Below are 16,265 nucleotides of genomic sequence, written 5' to 3' on the forward strand. Positions count from 1 at the left end.
ACTAGCAACAAAATAAATTCATGTTGTCACAGAAGGAACAGTGACAACAGCAACAGTGCACAATGTAACGATAGCGTCAGCTAATGCAACGTTAATAACTTTGCACCGCGCTAGCTGACTCGTCCATGGGCTACGGATAGAACTATAAATAGCATTGTTCTATAACAAGTTAAGTGCACATACATTACAGATTAAAAGTATGTACACAAGTAACAGCTAACAATCGCACGGTTAAAAATAAAGAATTATGTACCGCCCACCACTAAACCTGTCCTGTTCTCTGCTATGCTGAAAGGTTAAAAGGTCGGGTATCAAAATTATCTCCGAATTTCCCACTCGAAATGGCAAATTGAGGGGGCATTCATGTGCAATTTCTAAATCGGCCACTCGTATTTACCGCATTATGCCTGCACACGTCACTACTCGGGAAGCTCATGTGATCAAAATAGGAAGTGCCTTTATTTCAATGGCGAGTTAATCAATCGACTGTGGCTTACGCCAGCATGCCATGCGGAGTAAAAATAATTCTTGTTTGATCGCATTAACAATGGGTACAATCTTCCTTTTTATGGTGGTGTTTTATGGTGCTACCAATTTACATGTAAGTGTTTTGATTTTAAAAAGGTAGCGAGCTGTGTTCCTCAGCTCGAGCTGAACGGCCACTTACACGATCTGTTGACCGTACATACTGCAAAATAGCAAGAGAAACGTTTTGATGTTGCTAATTTGATAAATATTATGACTTGATCTTTTTGCAGCCTTCTAGTGGGGTGAAGTTAAAAACCGACTTTCAGATTTCGGGAAAACAGTTGTATAAACTAGACATCTCCTGGCCCAAATATTCAGAACATTTCACCGGCCAAGTGTTCGGTGTTGCCGTGAACCATCTAGCAGGCTTGGTGTATGTTGCACAGGTAAGGATGTTTAACTTCTACGTCTCCTTATTTTGCTACTGACAGTGATAACACACGTTTTTGTCCATACACAGAGGGGAGATAACGTGCCCAAAGTACTAGTGTTCAGTACGGATGGAGACTTCTTGCAGGCCTGGAACACGACCACTTTGGAGATGCCTCATGGTATTTTCTTGGCAAACGCGTCGAGTAACCCTTCAATCTGGATCACGGATGTCGGAAATGGTTAGTGATGGACCAGTTGTTACACAGCACGTAGAGCACAAGATCAGAATCACGCTTTTAAACGAAAAAGTCCCAGATCAGAGTCACATCATGAGGTGATGACATGCACAGAGAACTGTGTCAAACCAAACCAGATGAACAGCTTGTATAAAATTTAGGACCGTGAATGTGAAATCTACACTTGTTATTTTGCTCCATTTATTTAGCATAGCCATATATCAGATAAACCAGAACTTAAATAATTTGAGCTACATTTTTGATCACCAAAGTAATCAATCAGAATGGCAAAATCCTCCATAAGTGAATCCTCATGCACTTTCGTAACTATGATGATACTCGTAATGTTATTTTTGCAGCCACCAGTGACTGACTAACACCCATCTTTGTCCCATGGTTCAGGGCCGTATGGGCACACCATTAAACAGTACTCTCCATCTGGCAAGCTGATGCAGACATTGGGCTCAGCCGGAAAGGCAGGTTCTGCTGTGAACCCACTACAGTTTGACCAACCAGCAGAGATCTTCGTCCACAGTTCAGGGGAGATCTACATAGTAGATGGAGACGGAGGCATGAACAATCGCCTGATCAAACTATCCAAAGGTATTCATTTAGATGTTGCTCCAATGAGTTTTACAGTCATGCTTTCTGTCCTTTAAATGTCTCTCTTCTTCTGCACAGTTACTGAATTGATTATGCTATCCTGCAGATCTCCAGATTCTGTGGATGCATGGGGAGAAGGGACAGGGGCTCGCTCAGTTCTACATTCCCCACAGTGTGGCAGTAGATAACTACCAGAGGGTATGTAGTGTGAGAAAACCATTATCAGCTGCTAGATTCCAGCAGATTCATTCATACTTGTCAGAGAAGATGGAATTGCCTGTTACAGGACTAGTACTGCAGTACGAATGTGTATTGTTGTCTTTTAAGGTTTGGGTGGCTGACAGAGGGAATAAACGGATCCAGGTGTTTAACTCTGTAACAGGTGACTGGCTAGGATCGTGGGGAAGCTGTTTCACAGAGGATGCGCCCTATTCTGTCAGGTGACTTTTCAAGACAACATTAAGACACATTTCACTTATATCATTTAAGACGTTAACCGTTGGCGCGTTTCAAAATATTGACCTTCACCTTTCCCAAAAAGTTGTGAAGCTTCCCACACAAATGCTGTTGACTTAGTATAAGACGTGGTGGCTTGACTCTTATTATCAACTGAAAGCATTTGTTTTCTCTCTCACATTCCAGGCTAACACATGATCAGAAGTACATGGTTGTGGCACAGTTAAACACAAACCAAGTTTCCCTCCTGGAGGCTCCACCTGTAGGGATAATCGGACAGTGTCAGGTGGTGAGCACCATCCAGCTGGCGGAGGATGTTAAACCTCACCTGGTTGATATCGATCTGAAAACTGGCGCTCTCTATGTGGCGGAGATCGGTGCCATGCAAGCCCAGAAGTTTACGCCTTTGACCCTTGGCAGTAATGTAATGTGAGTCAAAGTCCTGTGAGTCTGTTACTGCAAAGCACTATGAAGATTATTCTTTTTCACGGGGATGCAGGAAATTAAAATGGAAATATTTGTCCACAAAAGATATTGAATCAAGAAACTTTGACTTTACACACCATTTATTATCAACGAATCTTTTTAACGAACCTCTTTGTCAGATGTTCTTCTCATTTTGTGCCAAAACAAAGCACTTTATCCTACTACTGTTAAAAAAAGAGGGGGGGGGTCTGTAATAGTATTTATGTGAGTGTACATCAGGCATTTATTGTAAATGAATTCATGTGACATTTAACACCTTACTCTGTGCTCGAAATGTGTGAGATTGTTGTGATGTCTGTATTGTAAAAGAAATGAGCATATTATTTGCACTTATGGTACATTATAAATGTTAGATTATTTCTCATTGTACGTAAGTCTTCATGATAAAGTTGATTTAATTGCAGTTTTGCTTCTTCACTTAAACTGTGACTGTCAGTACTCTGTCTTACGCTATGTTAGTGAATGTTATGGGAATTCCGTGCCAATAAAAAATAAATAATTAACAAATTAAAGTATTAAATATGTAGGCTAATGTGTTAGAATCCATATATGTGTGGTAATGCTGTTAAAAAACTATCGCCAAATGAAATGTTCTGTGTGGTATGTTGTCTCTTTTGCAATTTGGGTTGACTGATGTGTGATCAGTCTTTTGAGTTAGACATTCTAAAACTGTTTGCCTGATGTATTTGGAAGTCAGTATGTTTTGTTTAATGATTTCCTTGAAGGTGATATGACATTGATTTTTTTGGGATGATGTCCAGAGCTGAAAATAATCCATGTGCTTTATTGTTATTTCAGGGTCATTCCAAACCTGTCGGTTTTGCTATTTGTGTGAAAATACATTTTTTATACTTTGACCATGCATCTGTCAGCAGTCGTTTCTTTATAACAGTGCAGCTGCGGTGATAACATTTGCGCTGTTCCGTTCAGTTCGATGTACTACTTCCTTTCAGCTGCGTCGGGATATTAGTCATTTGCCTAACGTGGAAAGGTGTAACCAGAGCTTTCTCTTGAAATATTCACTGACAGAACGCTGAGGAATTTCGAAATGACCCCCTAAGTATAACCCACTAAATGAACTATACTGAATGGCCTTTTCAAAACGGGAAAACAGAGATTTTATTTATGATGTTCCTATCAGTATCATTAATCATTAAAGAAACCAAGAGATTGGAACAAACTGGCACTGCGATTCAAAACCGTCTTGTGGACCCGATGAACTGGTGACACAGGCAGACTGCATGATGTGGCAGAAACTATTCTTTTCTGTTACCGTATGAAAGACAAAGTAATTTTCAATTACTTTAAGTAATTTTAACGATTAGGATTAGAATAATGGGAATCCAACCTATGCCCTCTAACCGATGCAAACATGTATTGTCGGCAAAATTGCATTACAGGCGAATGCGCACAAAAGAGTTCCCTGAATGTCAACAATGCAGGCCTTACTATCAACAATAAGGATGGGGTCCTAAACGGAAGCAGTGGGAAAACTGCCTGTTTCAGAATTGTTTGTTTCATGAACGATTTGGCACTAGCAGATCGTTAATATGTGAAATAACTAAAGGTACATTAAATGAATGAATTGATAAAGGTTTTATGGTTTCGATATGCTGTGTCGAATCCAAAACATGTTTATAAATTCTACAAAACCTCACCAGCAATGAGGCTTTTGCTACAGTCAACTAAAAACGCGGCCCGAGTGTTTTGGCGTCGATTAATCATGGCGGAACTGAAGGACTATGGAGACATCAAGGTACTGGCTTCTCTAAGCAGTAGAAATAAGATTGAAAATGATTTCAAATAACAGAATACTACTTTTTGTACGAAGTGATCATCGACAGTTTGGGTGTTGTTCCGTAAAACGGTTTAAATTATGTGCATGCTTTCTTGTTAACCAGACCACCTGAAAAGCTAACGTTACCCGGCTACCAATTTAGCGTACAAAAAGAGATACATTTGCGAAGATTCACCATTAAATCAAACTTGATCGATCCCGACAAGTATATGTTTATCACATGCAGGCAATAAACAAGCTATTACATTTAATGCTTTAGCCGTGTTCTAAACGAGTAGCGTGATGTGCTTTTTTTTTTTTTTAACAAGCGATTTCCTTTGCTGCATCTATTTTTGCAGCGCTTTGGTAAGGTAAACAGGCTGTGGTGAATGTACTGTGCGTTTTTTTTTTTTAATGTTGCACGAACTCGCATTTTAAGACAAATATCCCGCGCGACGACGTAAATTGTTAATTAGTGAAATGACATTGCTTGGCATGGAAGAAGCAGTTTTTAGTGCTCTTTTAATTACATTCATTGAGCTTTGTGTTTCAATAGAACAGACTATTCTCCCTACCCCTAAGTTCGACAGAGTTAGTTCGCGTTGGATTCGTCAAAACCTCTCTTCTAAAGGTTTAATTTTGCAATAGACAGTAGCACTTTATGATCGAAGTTTCCTTACTTCTGTCATGACCAGTCCAAGTGATGTATGTCTCTCTAGAGTACTTGTTGGACTTTCGCGTCATCACTGTTTTCATTCTGATTCTCTTGAAGGTTAACCTGCAAATGTTCATTCAGTAAAAGTACAACCTTTCTCTCAGCGGCAACTTCTCTTCAAAGGTGAGAGCTCATGATCCTTATTAATGTACGTGCTTATTTTGTCCAATCGCAGCCAAAAACCCGCACCAAATCTTATTCCACTGGCTCATCGGAGTCTAGGGACGGTTTAGGTTTTTGAGTGGCACCATATCCTACACCTTTTTGATGTCAGGAGCTTTTCAGTTTCAGTCAAATTTGTCCCAATTGCTATATACTTTGATTGGTTTCTGTATAATTTGAATTTTAATTAAGGGTCTTACGTTTTATTTTATGAATAGACATGTTTTATGTCTTTCGTAACTTATTGATCTCTTCTTCATTCATGTCAAGTTCATGATTCAGCAGGAGAAACCACAGCTGGCCGGCACAATGCCAGTGGTATGGCCTACACTTCTTGACCTCGGGCGAGATGAATGTAAAAGAATCCTCCGCAAACTCGGTGAGAATCTTTTGCCTTTTTCTTTCTCTTAATACCTGCATGCTACTGAAATGTTCAGGCTTTGAAATGATCCTTAATCTCAGTGTTATTCCAAGAATTATCCTTTAATTTCATAGTGATATTACATATAAAATTTGTATTGGAGCGTGTAGTTTCACAGGAGAAAAAAGGCCCGTATCAAATGCATTTACGGTACTGTCTGTTAGTGTCGCACCCTGTTGTCACAATTTGGAGATGCAACCTTCATTGCGTCCAGTGAAGTTGCGTTGAACATTTAGAGAAAAGCACAATTTTGCAGTGAATCCTATGTATTTCAGAGCTGGAGGCCTATGCTGGGGTTATCAGTGCTCTCAGAGCACAAGGGGATCTCACCAAGGACAAGAAAGATCTACTTGGAGAGCTCACCAAAGTCTTAAGGTACAGAGGAGAATTTCCTCGTCTGCTTTTTGAGTGTGTCTGTGCTGCAGAATGTATGTTAAGTACTAGATCCTAGACTAAATGTGAGCATTTCGCCCGTTGGTTCCCCATCAGTATCTCGACAGAGCGGCATAGGGCAGAGGTTCGAAGAGCGGTGAACGATGAACGCCTCACCACCATTGCATATCAGTAAGCCCAGCCCCGAAACGTTCGGCTTTACATACGTTATTTAGAAGATGTGACTGATTTACAGTGTTAATATTCACACCATCGCCTTTTGAATGTTTTTGTTCTTTTCTCCTTTGCGCAGCATGTCTGGGCCCAACAGTTCTTCAGAGTGGTCCATCGAGGGACGCAGACTAGTGCCCCTGATGCCTAGACTGGTTCCGCAGACGGCGTTTACAGTGACCGCCAACGCTGTGGCTAATGCGACGGCCCATCAGAATGCCTCCCTTCTCCTGCCTGCAGAGACTGGCAACAAAGAAGGTAAAACATTTTTTTTTTTTTTAGACAGCCGAACAGCTAGCATGTCGCTACCAGCCACTAACCTTGGAAGATTTTTTGGGGGGTTTTTTTCGGAAAGTGATGAAAGTTGTCATTTTTTTGTGTGCAGTGGTGGTTTGCTATTCCTACACAAGCACCACATCAACGCCCACTAGCGCCACGGCACCAAGTGGCAGCGCGTCGGCTACTGTGAAGTCTCCGCGGCCTGCAAGTCCCGCGTCCAACGTGGTCGTGCTTCCCAGCGGGAGCACCGTCTATGTAAAAAGTGAGTGAGGAAGTCCAAGTCGACCCACTTTTACTCCACAGTGTGTTTTTACCGTTCCGTACAACGCGCTCGGTAAGCATTTCATCGCTTTCGCTCTCTTTATCTTTTTTTTTTTTTTTTTTTTTTTTTTTTTTGGCCTTCCGTCAGGTGTAAGCTGCTCCGACGAGGATGAGAAACCGCGGAAACGCAGGCGCACCAACTCCTCCAGCTCTTCCCCTGTAGTACTGAAGGAAGTGCCTAAGGCATCTCCACCTATCTCTAAAACCATCACCGTGCCTGTGAGCGGAAGCCCCAAAATGAGCAACATTATGCAAAGCATTGCAAATTCTCTGCCCCCTCACATGTCACCTGTGAAAATAACCTTCACCAAGCCAACCACACAGACCACCAACACCACCACGCAGAAGGTAAGTCAGTAAAAAAACAGAATCGCATGTGCCATTAAGACTCTATGAACTAACTATAGCACAGCACAAACATGCCATGTTGAAATCATTCTGGGGCTCGTTACAGGTGATTATTGTGACGACTTCTCCGAGCTCGAGCTTCGTGCCCAACATCCTCTCCAAATCCCACAACTACGCGGCCATGTCCAAGCTGGTGTCCACCTCTGTGTTAACCTCGCCCACTCAGAAACAAACTGTAGTCATCCCCGCCAGCTCCAGCCCTTCCTCCGGCCCCAGCACGGTTGCCGTGACGACCGTCGTGTCCTCCACCCCCTCTGTGGTCATGTCAACTGTAGCACAGGGTAAGTTTACCGCAGTGTTTTTGCATAGACTGGTGCAGAGGCCTGTTTTCGAGCTGTCGTAAATAAGTGGCTCTTCCGCTTGCGCTGCGTCCTGTTCAGGAGCCTCTTCGGCAGCTGTGAAGGTGGCCACCGCGAGGCTTCCCTCCCCAAAGACTTTGGTGGGCTCCCCGACTCAGATCTTGGCCCAGTTTCCCAAGCAGCACCAGCAGTCCCCCAAACAGCTTCAGCAGGGTTCTCCCATCTCCTCCCCCGCCGGAACAGGACAAACCGCCACCACGCCGCCCAGCAGCAAACCCACTATCCAGATCAAGCAAGAGTCAGGCGAGTTCTTACTTCTGCCGCGTGTGTGTCGACGACGCATGTCCATGCGTGCGTTTTTGTACTCCACAAGAGTTTCGCTCCTCACTCGTCTCTGTGTGCACAGTGTAACTGCAGGTTCACCGTTGTGCCTCACGTTCATCACCAACTTTCACAGATTGAGAAAATGTCATGATTTTGTCTTTTGTAGGTGTGAAGATCATTACCCAGCAGATGCAGCCCAGTAAAATACTCCCTAAGCCTTCGTCTGCTGCCTTGCCCAGTAGCAGCACTTCACCCATCATGGTTGTCAGCAGCAATGGGGCCATCATGACGACAAAGCTGGTGTCTACACCCACAGGTCCGCGAGCCTTTTCATTTCTCTGATTCGGTTCTGGGGACAGTTCAGTTCCAGCCCAACACAAGTGCATTTTATTTGACTGATCGCTGGACTCTTGATGAACGGAATCAAATGATTGGAATCAAATGATTCATAGTTTTTAAGAGCACAAACAGCATTGAAAGTGCTTTACGGTTACAAGGATAAAGGTCTGTTCGTTTAAAGAACATAAATGCCAATTGTCTGAAAGTCATTTGACAGGGTATAGTAATTGACAGGGTAGAATAATTGGCTCTTCCTCCGCACAGGCACCCAGGCAACTTACACTCGCCCTACAGTCAGCCCAACCATCGGAGCCCGAATGGCCACGTCACCTGGTGGGGCCACCTACGTCAAAACTACCAGCGGGAGCATAATAACCGTGGTACCAAAGTCTCTGGCAACGCTGGGTGGCAAGATTATCAGCAGCAACATTGTATCTGGTACAAAGCTGTTTCTCTATAAACCCATATGTCTTGACTTCGGCTTCTGAACAAATGTGCAATTTTATAAATGTAAATTCCTTTTTGTTATGATTTCCTTTACAGGTACAACGACTAAAATAACCACCATTCCCATGACATCGAAACCTAATGTAATCGTGGTGCAGAAGACGACTGGGAAAGGAACGACCATTCAGGGTCTGCCGGGGAAAAACGTCGTCACGACATTGCTAAACGCTGGGGTGCGTTCAGGGCTGCGTTAAATCATAATGTCATTTTATCATTAAATATCCAATCAGCTTTACTCATGACCAGTCCCTCTGCCTTGGTCTGGACATCTAACAATGCTTCTTCAGATGTGTATCTTCTCCTCTTCGGCACTCTCTGCGTCTTTTAACTCCCTTGTTCTTCTCATGTGCAGGCAGAAATCCAGAGAATGACTGAACGTGTTTTTAATGTTGTTCAGGGAGAGAAGACGCTGCAGGCTGTCCCAGGGGCGAAGCCAGCCATCATCACGGCCTCACGGCCCATCACCAAGATGATTGTTACCCAGCCCAAGAGCATAGGCTCCGGGGTGCAGCCCAGCACCACCACCAAAATTATCCCCACCAAAATAGTCTACGGACAGCAAGGGAAGACGCAGGTCAGCCCAGAAAATGACAAAAAAAAAAAAAAAATAGACTCGTTACTTCTTACTGTAACTTACTGTAAGCAGGTGGTTTTTTTTTTGCTATGTAAGTCTCTTTCAGACCTATAGGCTTTTGAATACTCAAGGAATTCTCTCAGTGTTGGCCAGTTCTGCTCTGAAGGTGCATTAGTGTCTGATGGTTTGTAATTTTTTTTTTTTCTTCTGGCTGTTGTTACAGGTTCTGATTAAGCCCAAACCCATGGCCTTTCAGACTGCCGTGGTGAGCGAGCAGACAAGACAGCTGGTGAGCGAGACGCTTCAGCAGGTCTCCCGTGGGTCGGACGTAGCCCCAGGCTCCAGCCAGGAAGGGGCGCAAAAGGAAGACTCGCCCGCGTTCACGGAAAGCAGCCCGCCTTCTGCTGAATCCTCCCAAACTGTTCACGGTATCCCTGTGGAATTATGACATCCATGCTCTTAGATACTGATTCACTATGTTAAAGTCAATACATGTCACCAAATGCAGATGGAACTGATTTACAAATAATAACCCCCCACCCCCCCCTCCACTTTCACCTAGATTCTCAGCCTGTAGTACACGTCATCGCCTCTAGGGGGCAGGAGTGGTCTGAACATGAGGTTTCCGTGGAAGCGAGCCCTACCATTATCTACCAGGACGTGTCAGGAGAGGCACAGTCAGCCACCTCCACTATTAAAGCTCTCCTCGAGCTGCAGCAAACAACAGGTGAGTCACTGTTACCTGAGCAATTATCACACTGAGTGCATTACATCACTGCGTTGTTCCCCTGCACTTCCAGAGCTCCCATTCAGGTGCGTCAGTAGATTTCCTTAAGCACAATCCCGGGGCTTTCCCTGCTCATTTACATTCGCACGGCCATCATGGAAACACAAAAAACGCTGCCTCTCGCTTAACTGTTTCCTTGAAACATGCTTCTCTGCATTCCTCTCCAGTGAAGGAGAAGGGGGATTCGAAACCGCGGCAGCACACTATTGATCTGAGTCAGATGGCTGTGCCCATTCAGATGGCCCAGGAGAAGAGGCAGAGTCCAGAGTCTCCAGGCCAGGTGACTGGAGAACTGGAACAGCTCACGGACTACATCCCTGCTGGTATGCCTTAGTGTTATGTTAATGAGATTGCTCCTGCACTGTAGATTAATAGAACGGCCTTACTGTGTGTGTGTGTGTGTGCGCGTGTGCGCGCGCAGTTCTCCACCAGTGGGGAGTCAGCGGCAGAATGGTTCATTCATTGACTGTTCACTTCCTGCTAAATGGGGAAAAAAAATAAAATCTGTGCATTGTACTACGCGTTTACCGTGTCAGCGAAACAAGGAAACGATGCCACCTTTCAAACTGTTTTATTCTGTTAACCTGGCAACCGCACAAAAACATCTTTGATCTTTGACAGCAGAAGTCTGCTAAGCAAACGGAAAACAAACAGCTAAAGAGCCACTCATTCATGTTAATTTGTGTACTTTGTGCAATTTCATGCCTGTCTTTACATCATTTGATAAACATCTGGGATAAAATTGGGAAACTACCTTGCAAACCTGGACTTTGGAACTTAAGTAATGTTTGAGTACATATTTGCATGGCTCTCAGGATTATTTATAGGGAACTAAAATTTCTATAATGAATTCAGAAGCCAATACAAAATGACAGTCACCGAACAGTATCTGTTGCAGGGAGCTACAGCCATGGTCTGTCACAGTTTTGACATCTTTACAGCAAGATCTTTGATACATGGGTAATTTTGAGTGTTTTGTATCCTTCACATTGTAAAGGAGGAGAAAAGAGTCCAGTTTTTAAGGTCATTATACCTCTCACAACATGATTTTTTTTCTTTTTACTCATACTTAATTTATACAAACTTCTAGTATGTTAGTCTTTAAAATGTCTTTAGAAACTTCAACATTACGTTAAGACAAGGGATGTTGTGAAATGTCATGGTAAAATGGTTATGATTCACTGATCCGCCTGTCAGTATGGTTGTTTTGCTGAAATTTGTGGTGGTTGCAGGTTAGACAATGACGCATTAAAAATGATTAAATCTGAAGATGTCTGTATACATGGCACCCATGTTGACATGTTCGAACAAAAGAAAACGTTACTGACTCATTCCTGACTCATACGTATCGAACAAATGGTTTGTTCTGTCAGCTGTCAATTTGTTGTGATGATGACAAGGCAGTTACGGTCAGCATTATTGCGCCCCACAGGAAAATCCAGTAAGGGGGAGATGACTTTGTCGTCTAGCCAACCGCAAGGCACGTCCTGCCAAACCGCATCTCAGACCAACCTGGTAACAGTCAAGCCTGCGCCACCAGCAGCCGCGGTCGTTGCGCAGCAGGTCAGTCGAACTCCATCCGATTTTATTCGTTTCAGAGGAATCGCACGTGCGTTATTTCTGAGTGAAGGTTTTTGAACGTATCTCTTAACGTTTGGCTGTAGACTGGAACGGGTCAGGCCATTCACAGCAAGCAGGTGGTGGAGGAGCAGCTCGTGGAGGAGGGAGAGCTGGAGGGGGACACTCTGGACCCTCAGACCGGACTGTTTTACAGGTCCTCTCAGCCAGTGGACCAGCTCACCCCTGCTCCATCGCAACAGCAAAAAAACACCCCAGCCCCACAGCCTCACTCTACCCAACCCAGCCCCAGCAAACCTGCATCCGGCCAGCTGTCCTCCCCGGCCTCCGCCCCGACAACCACCACCGCCGCCGCCGCCGCCCCTGCCGCCACCAAACGAGTGGCCCCACCTCAGGACCATCCTGTACCCAAGCTGTCTGCTCAGCAGAGCGCTGGGCAGAAGGAGAAGCCCTCCTCTGGAACTGGGGCCCAGCCCGTCATGCAGGCTGTTCCTGTGAAACCTCCTCACACACCCCAGCTACCAAAATTACAACAGGCCCCCACCTCTCACAACAGGCCTAACACCCACACCCAGCTGTCTCAGCCCCCACCGCTGCAGGCCCACCATCCCGTGGGCTCCGACAAGACCTCCAGCAGCCAAGTGAGTTCGCCCTCCACCTTTTACAGTGTCCCGTATGTGCAGCAGTCTGTCACACCAGGTCCTTATGTCAGTGTCGCTATTTGTGTTTATACAGGTGCAGCAGCCTATTATCACTCAAGGAGCCACTGTGACAAAGATTACCTTCGGTAGTCATCAGTCCACCCCCGTGTCCAGCAGCGGCGAGGCCACAGCCAAACTGCTCCCGGAATCCAGCTCAGGCCCCGGATCGTCCACCGAGAAGTCGTCTGTGTCGGACATCTTAAAGATCTCCATGATGGAGGCGGAAATCGACCCCAGCGCCGAGCCGATGGTGGTGGATTCGTCCAGCGACTGCGGCTCCTACAGCAAAACGCCGGTCACCTCTCCGCTCATCAGCAGCTCAGGCTCCGCCCTTCACCACTCCAAACAGCAGCACGGGTCCTATAGCCGCCTCCACGGCCTGACCGCCCAGAAGAGCAAAGACGTGGACGTCATACAGGTATAACACACTCAGCTCCAGCTGCCGTCAGGCCACTGTGCATCGCTTTCTAACACAGGCAGCACGTGAGAGAGTAGATCAGAATGTTCCTGTGGCTCAACTGGTAGACCAAAGTTCTAACAACACCAAGATCATGGGTTCGATACCCAGGGAGCACACATACTGATGAAAATGTATATATGTACTGTAAGTCACTTTGGATAAAAGCGTCTGCTAAATGAGTGTAATTTAACAATGTAATTATAATAGTTGCATTTCCCAGCATAACTAATGGACCTTAATTAAGGATTGTGACACTGTACTGTCTGTGTTGCAGGTAATCCCACAGTTCTCCATTATGCCAGACTCCAGCCAGTCCAACGTAGTGGTGGAACCAAGTGGCTTTTTGGAGATCACAGACTACACCAGTCAGCGTTTAGATGAGGAGAGCGTCATGGAGCAGGAGGTGGACAGCAGCAACGATGAGGGAGCCGCCTCCAGCCCGATGGAGGGTTGTGCCGACCAATCACAGTGACACTTGGAAATTTAGCCGATGACATCACAACGACCCGTTGGTAAACCTGTATTCTCGTGTAGCGGGCTTTTGCCCAACCCCCCTCTGATGTCATCAGAACTTTGGATTTTAAAAGCCTGGATCTCGCCGAAGAACATTTGTACATAACATCGTATGAAGTTTACCTGGTGGAGAGCAACTCAGTCATTAAGGAAAAGCAGAAGGAATACTGCTGTCCTAAAGGGAAAGAATGAGACCGGGTGGCCTCCCGATAAGCATTGTGCTTATAGCCTTGCGCAGTGGTGCTGTGGACAGGACATCGTCCAGGAAAAAAAAAACATTTTCAGTAACTTACAGAGGAATATTTTGTATTTGCTTTAGTTGCAGTGAAATTTTTTTTTTTCCAGTAGATTCTGTCCAGTACATTTTTTTTTTCTTGCAAGGCAACACTTTGACCTGAAAAGTGCACTCCAGTGAAATGGAGTGGAAAAAAAACAAAAACTGAACGGAGGAAACTTAAGTGTGGTTTGTAGTTTTGTTTGGCCTGATGCTTTAAGTAGTCCGTGGTAAAGGACTTACACAGAAGCGTACTGTTTGATGAGCGTAGTGCAGCTCCGTAGTTTGATCAGTTGTGTAACCAGGCGTTACATTAGTTTTTATATGGTCACTGTTCACCTTTAGGGTTACTCTCGAAAGGACCGCAAAATGTATAAAACTACAGACGTGAAGCTTTCTCCTTTGTCCATGGATCTGATGGAGGGAGGAGTCCGAAGTCTTCTGTAGGCCCATGCTATGTCATACAGACCTGAATCCATACAGTGTTGAATTTTGTGTAAATAAGGTTATTACCATAAAGTGCTGGTAGATTTATGAAAAAACTCTTGTGCACTTTGAAAAGAAATAGTGTTTTTTTTTTTTGGTTTTTTTTTGTTTTTTTTCTCTTAACTGTCTAAAAACAAAAGCACCTCTGCTCGTTCAGTGGTGTTTTTCCCGTTTTTGTGTCTTCTCGATGTAACATTTACAACTTTATCTATATAAACTTTACTACAGAAAAAAAGCTCCGCCGTGCTTGCGCCGTTTCGTTTGAAATGCCATCGTTGTTGACGGAGGAGGACAGAATTTGCGAAATATGTTTTGAGGAGCGAGCCCCGTTCCGACAGACCGTTTTGTCCTGATCTCTCAAATGAAATTTTGTAGATTTCATTAGGAGCAGCTTTCCTTCAGAGAAGCCTCAGCTTGTCTTTCCTGAGGGGTACATCACATTTGTTATAGATCTTGGTGAGCAATGAAATTTTAGTCATTAGTATGCAAAAAAAAAAAAAAAAGAAAAGAATAGAAAGCAAGGGTCAGTGAGTGCGTGCTCTAGAACATAACTGACGAGGAAAGTACCAAAATCATATTAGGGTCAACATATTATACCCTCCATTGACTGTGTTTGGTAGGCAAATATAGGGAGTGTTCTGTACTTTTTTGGTGGATTCCAGCCACCTGTGATGGAGTGATATAAAAGGAGAAACTGACCTATTTTGTATTTATGACTCCCTTTACAATACAATGAAACACGTAATTAGAGAAAGCAAAGAGCTTAGCCTTTGTGCTGGCTCAGGGAGCGTCACTAAAAACCTTTTCATCAAAACCCCTATCTGCTTTCTTGTTTTGTTTTTTTTTTTTGAAGCATCCAAAACAATGTGTTTCCACAAATTTTCCAATGTTTTATTCTTAAGCTGGGACTTTCCATTACAGATATACTGATATCCTTATGGAGCAGAAGTGTGTGTGCCCTTGGGAAAGGGCAGAGGTTTGTTATGGATGACAAAAGCCCTTAATGAGTGGCCAAGGCATTTTTTTTGTTTTTTTTTTTATCGTGGGAGGAACAAACCACAAGAGAAAATCCCCCAAATCTTCGCATTAAGACCCTTATTGAATCTAAATATGAAGCCAAGGCCTTGGAGCCGGTGTGACACAAAGAACATCTTCTGGCAAATTGTGTTCTGTATAAACTAATCCAGTAGACCTCATTCCTCTTAGAACTCTAGCTAAAATGCAGATGATGTTTGTGTAGGCTGGTACTGAATCATTTCCTCAGGGGGTCCTGTATGTTAACAAGTCAGTCGCGTTAGTTTTGCTTTCATTTTGAACAGCTAGTATTACCTCTCAGACAGCATGGAAAGCCCCATGTTTTGGCGAGTGTGTCGACAGGGGGTTAAATCTGTCATGGGATTGTTGGTGTGTTAAAATGAGATAACCTTTATGGTTTTCTTCTCCATCCTTTTAATAGTAGTATGTCCTTTAAAAGTGTTTGAACCAGGGAGGTCATTTTACTTATATATTCTCACATAGGAACAAGCAGAAGCAGGAAACTGAGACTCTTTACTGTACATTACCTAAAACTTGAAGCATGTGATGCATGATTATCCTACCACCTCCATGATGAACCTACACAAAAATGCAATGTAAATACCCTGCTGGCGAAAAGGTCATTTCAGTCATTTGACTTATTTTGAACTTGACCTTAGGGTCAAAGTCTTGTCTAAGGGTTGGAAAAAAAAATCCCCCGTTAATCTGTGAAATTAGAGAACATTGCTGGACATGATACAAATGCTTGACTGAAATGTAGTATTTCCTTTCAGTTGGAACATTCCTGACAATTACAAAAAGGGGGGAAAAAAAATGTTCTTGTTTGCAGTGCACAACAAGGTAAAATTGATCCCACATTTGACATTTTTAGCCTTGGAATGTCTTTCACTGCACTGTTTGTTTAGAAATTTCTGTGGAATTACATGTCTCAGCTTTCAGCCAGGTAACGGTTCTTTGACCGGTCTTTGGTCATTCTCGAAGTTCCAATAGGAGTCTCTCCACCACATTTGCTTAATGTCCC

General features: G+C 44.0%; 2 protein-coding genes across 3 annotated transcripts; both read left to right on the plus strand.

The window, feature by feature from the left end:
• The first annotated feature begins 508 nt into the window (after positions 1-508).
• LOC115828943 (NHL repeat-containing protein 3-like) lies at positions 509-2,792 on the plus strand. Of its 2 annotated transcripts, none has more exons than XM_030793045.1 (7): positions 509-607; positions 759-914; positions 989-1,139; positions 1,539-1,739; positions 1,846-1,937; positions 2,067-2,179; positions 2,382-2,792. In XM_030793045.1, the coding sequence occupies exons 1-7, from the start codon at positions 509-511 to the stop codon at positions 2,626-2,628; spliced, it is 1,059 nt and encodes a 352-aa protein (XP_030648905.1). In that variant the 3' UTR covers positions 2,629-2,792. The 2 variants fall into 2 exon arrangements, with proteins under 2 accessions (XP_030648905.1, XP_030648904.1); XM_030793044.1 differs by having other exon boundaries at positions 509-601.
• A 1,593-nt stretch (positions 2,793-4,385) lies between these two features.
• Positions 4,386-14,262, plus strand: emsy (EMSY transcriptional repressor, BRCA2 interacting). The gene is made up of 21 exons (XM_030792204.1): positions 4,386-4,437; positions 5,231-5,296; positions 5,606-5,714; positions 6,032-6,131; positions 6,246-6,320; positions 6,442-6,617; positions 6,745-6,900; positions 7,048-7,307; positions 7,414-7,648; positions 7,748-7,969; positions 8,157-8,306; positions 8,594-8,767; positions 8,873-9,009; positions 9,234-9,410; positions 9,634-9,838; positions 9,973-10,137; positions 10,365-10,520; positions 11,630-11,760; positions 11,862-12,416; positions 12,511-12,894; positions 13,211-14,262. The coding sequence occupies exons 3-21, from the start codon at positions 5,609-5,611 to the stop codon at positions 13,406-13,408; spliced, it is 3,762 nt and encodes a 1,253-aa protein (XP_030648064.1). The 5' UTR covers positions 4,386-4,437; positions 5,231-5,296; positions 5,606-5,608; the 3' UTR covers positions 13,409-14,262.
• The last annotated feature ends 2,003 nt before the right edge of the window (positions 14,263-16,265 follow it).

The sequence above is a fragment of the Chanos chanos genome, chromosome 15 (genome assembly GCF_902362185.1).
Source record: "Chanos chanos chromosome 15, fChaCha1.1, whole genome shotgun sequence".
In the NCBI taxonomy this organism is placed as follows: Eukaryota; Metazoa; Chordata; class Actinopteri; order Gonorynchiformes; family Chanidae; genus Chanos; species Chanos chanos.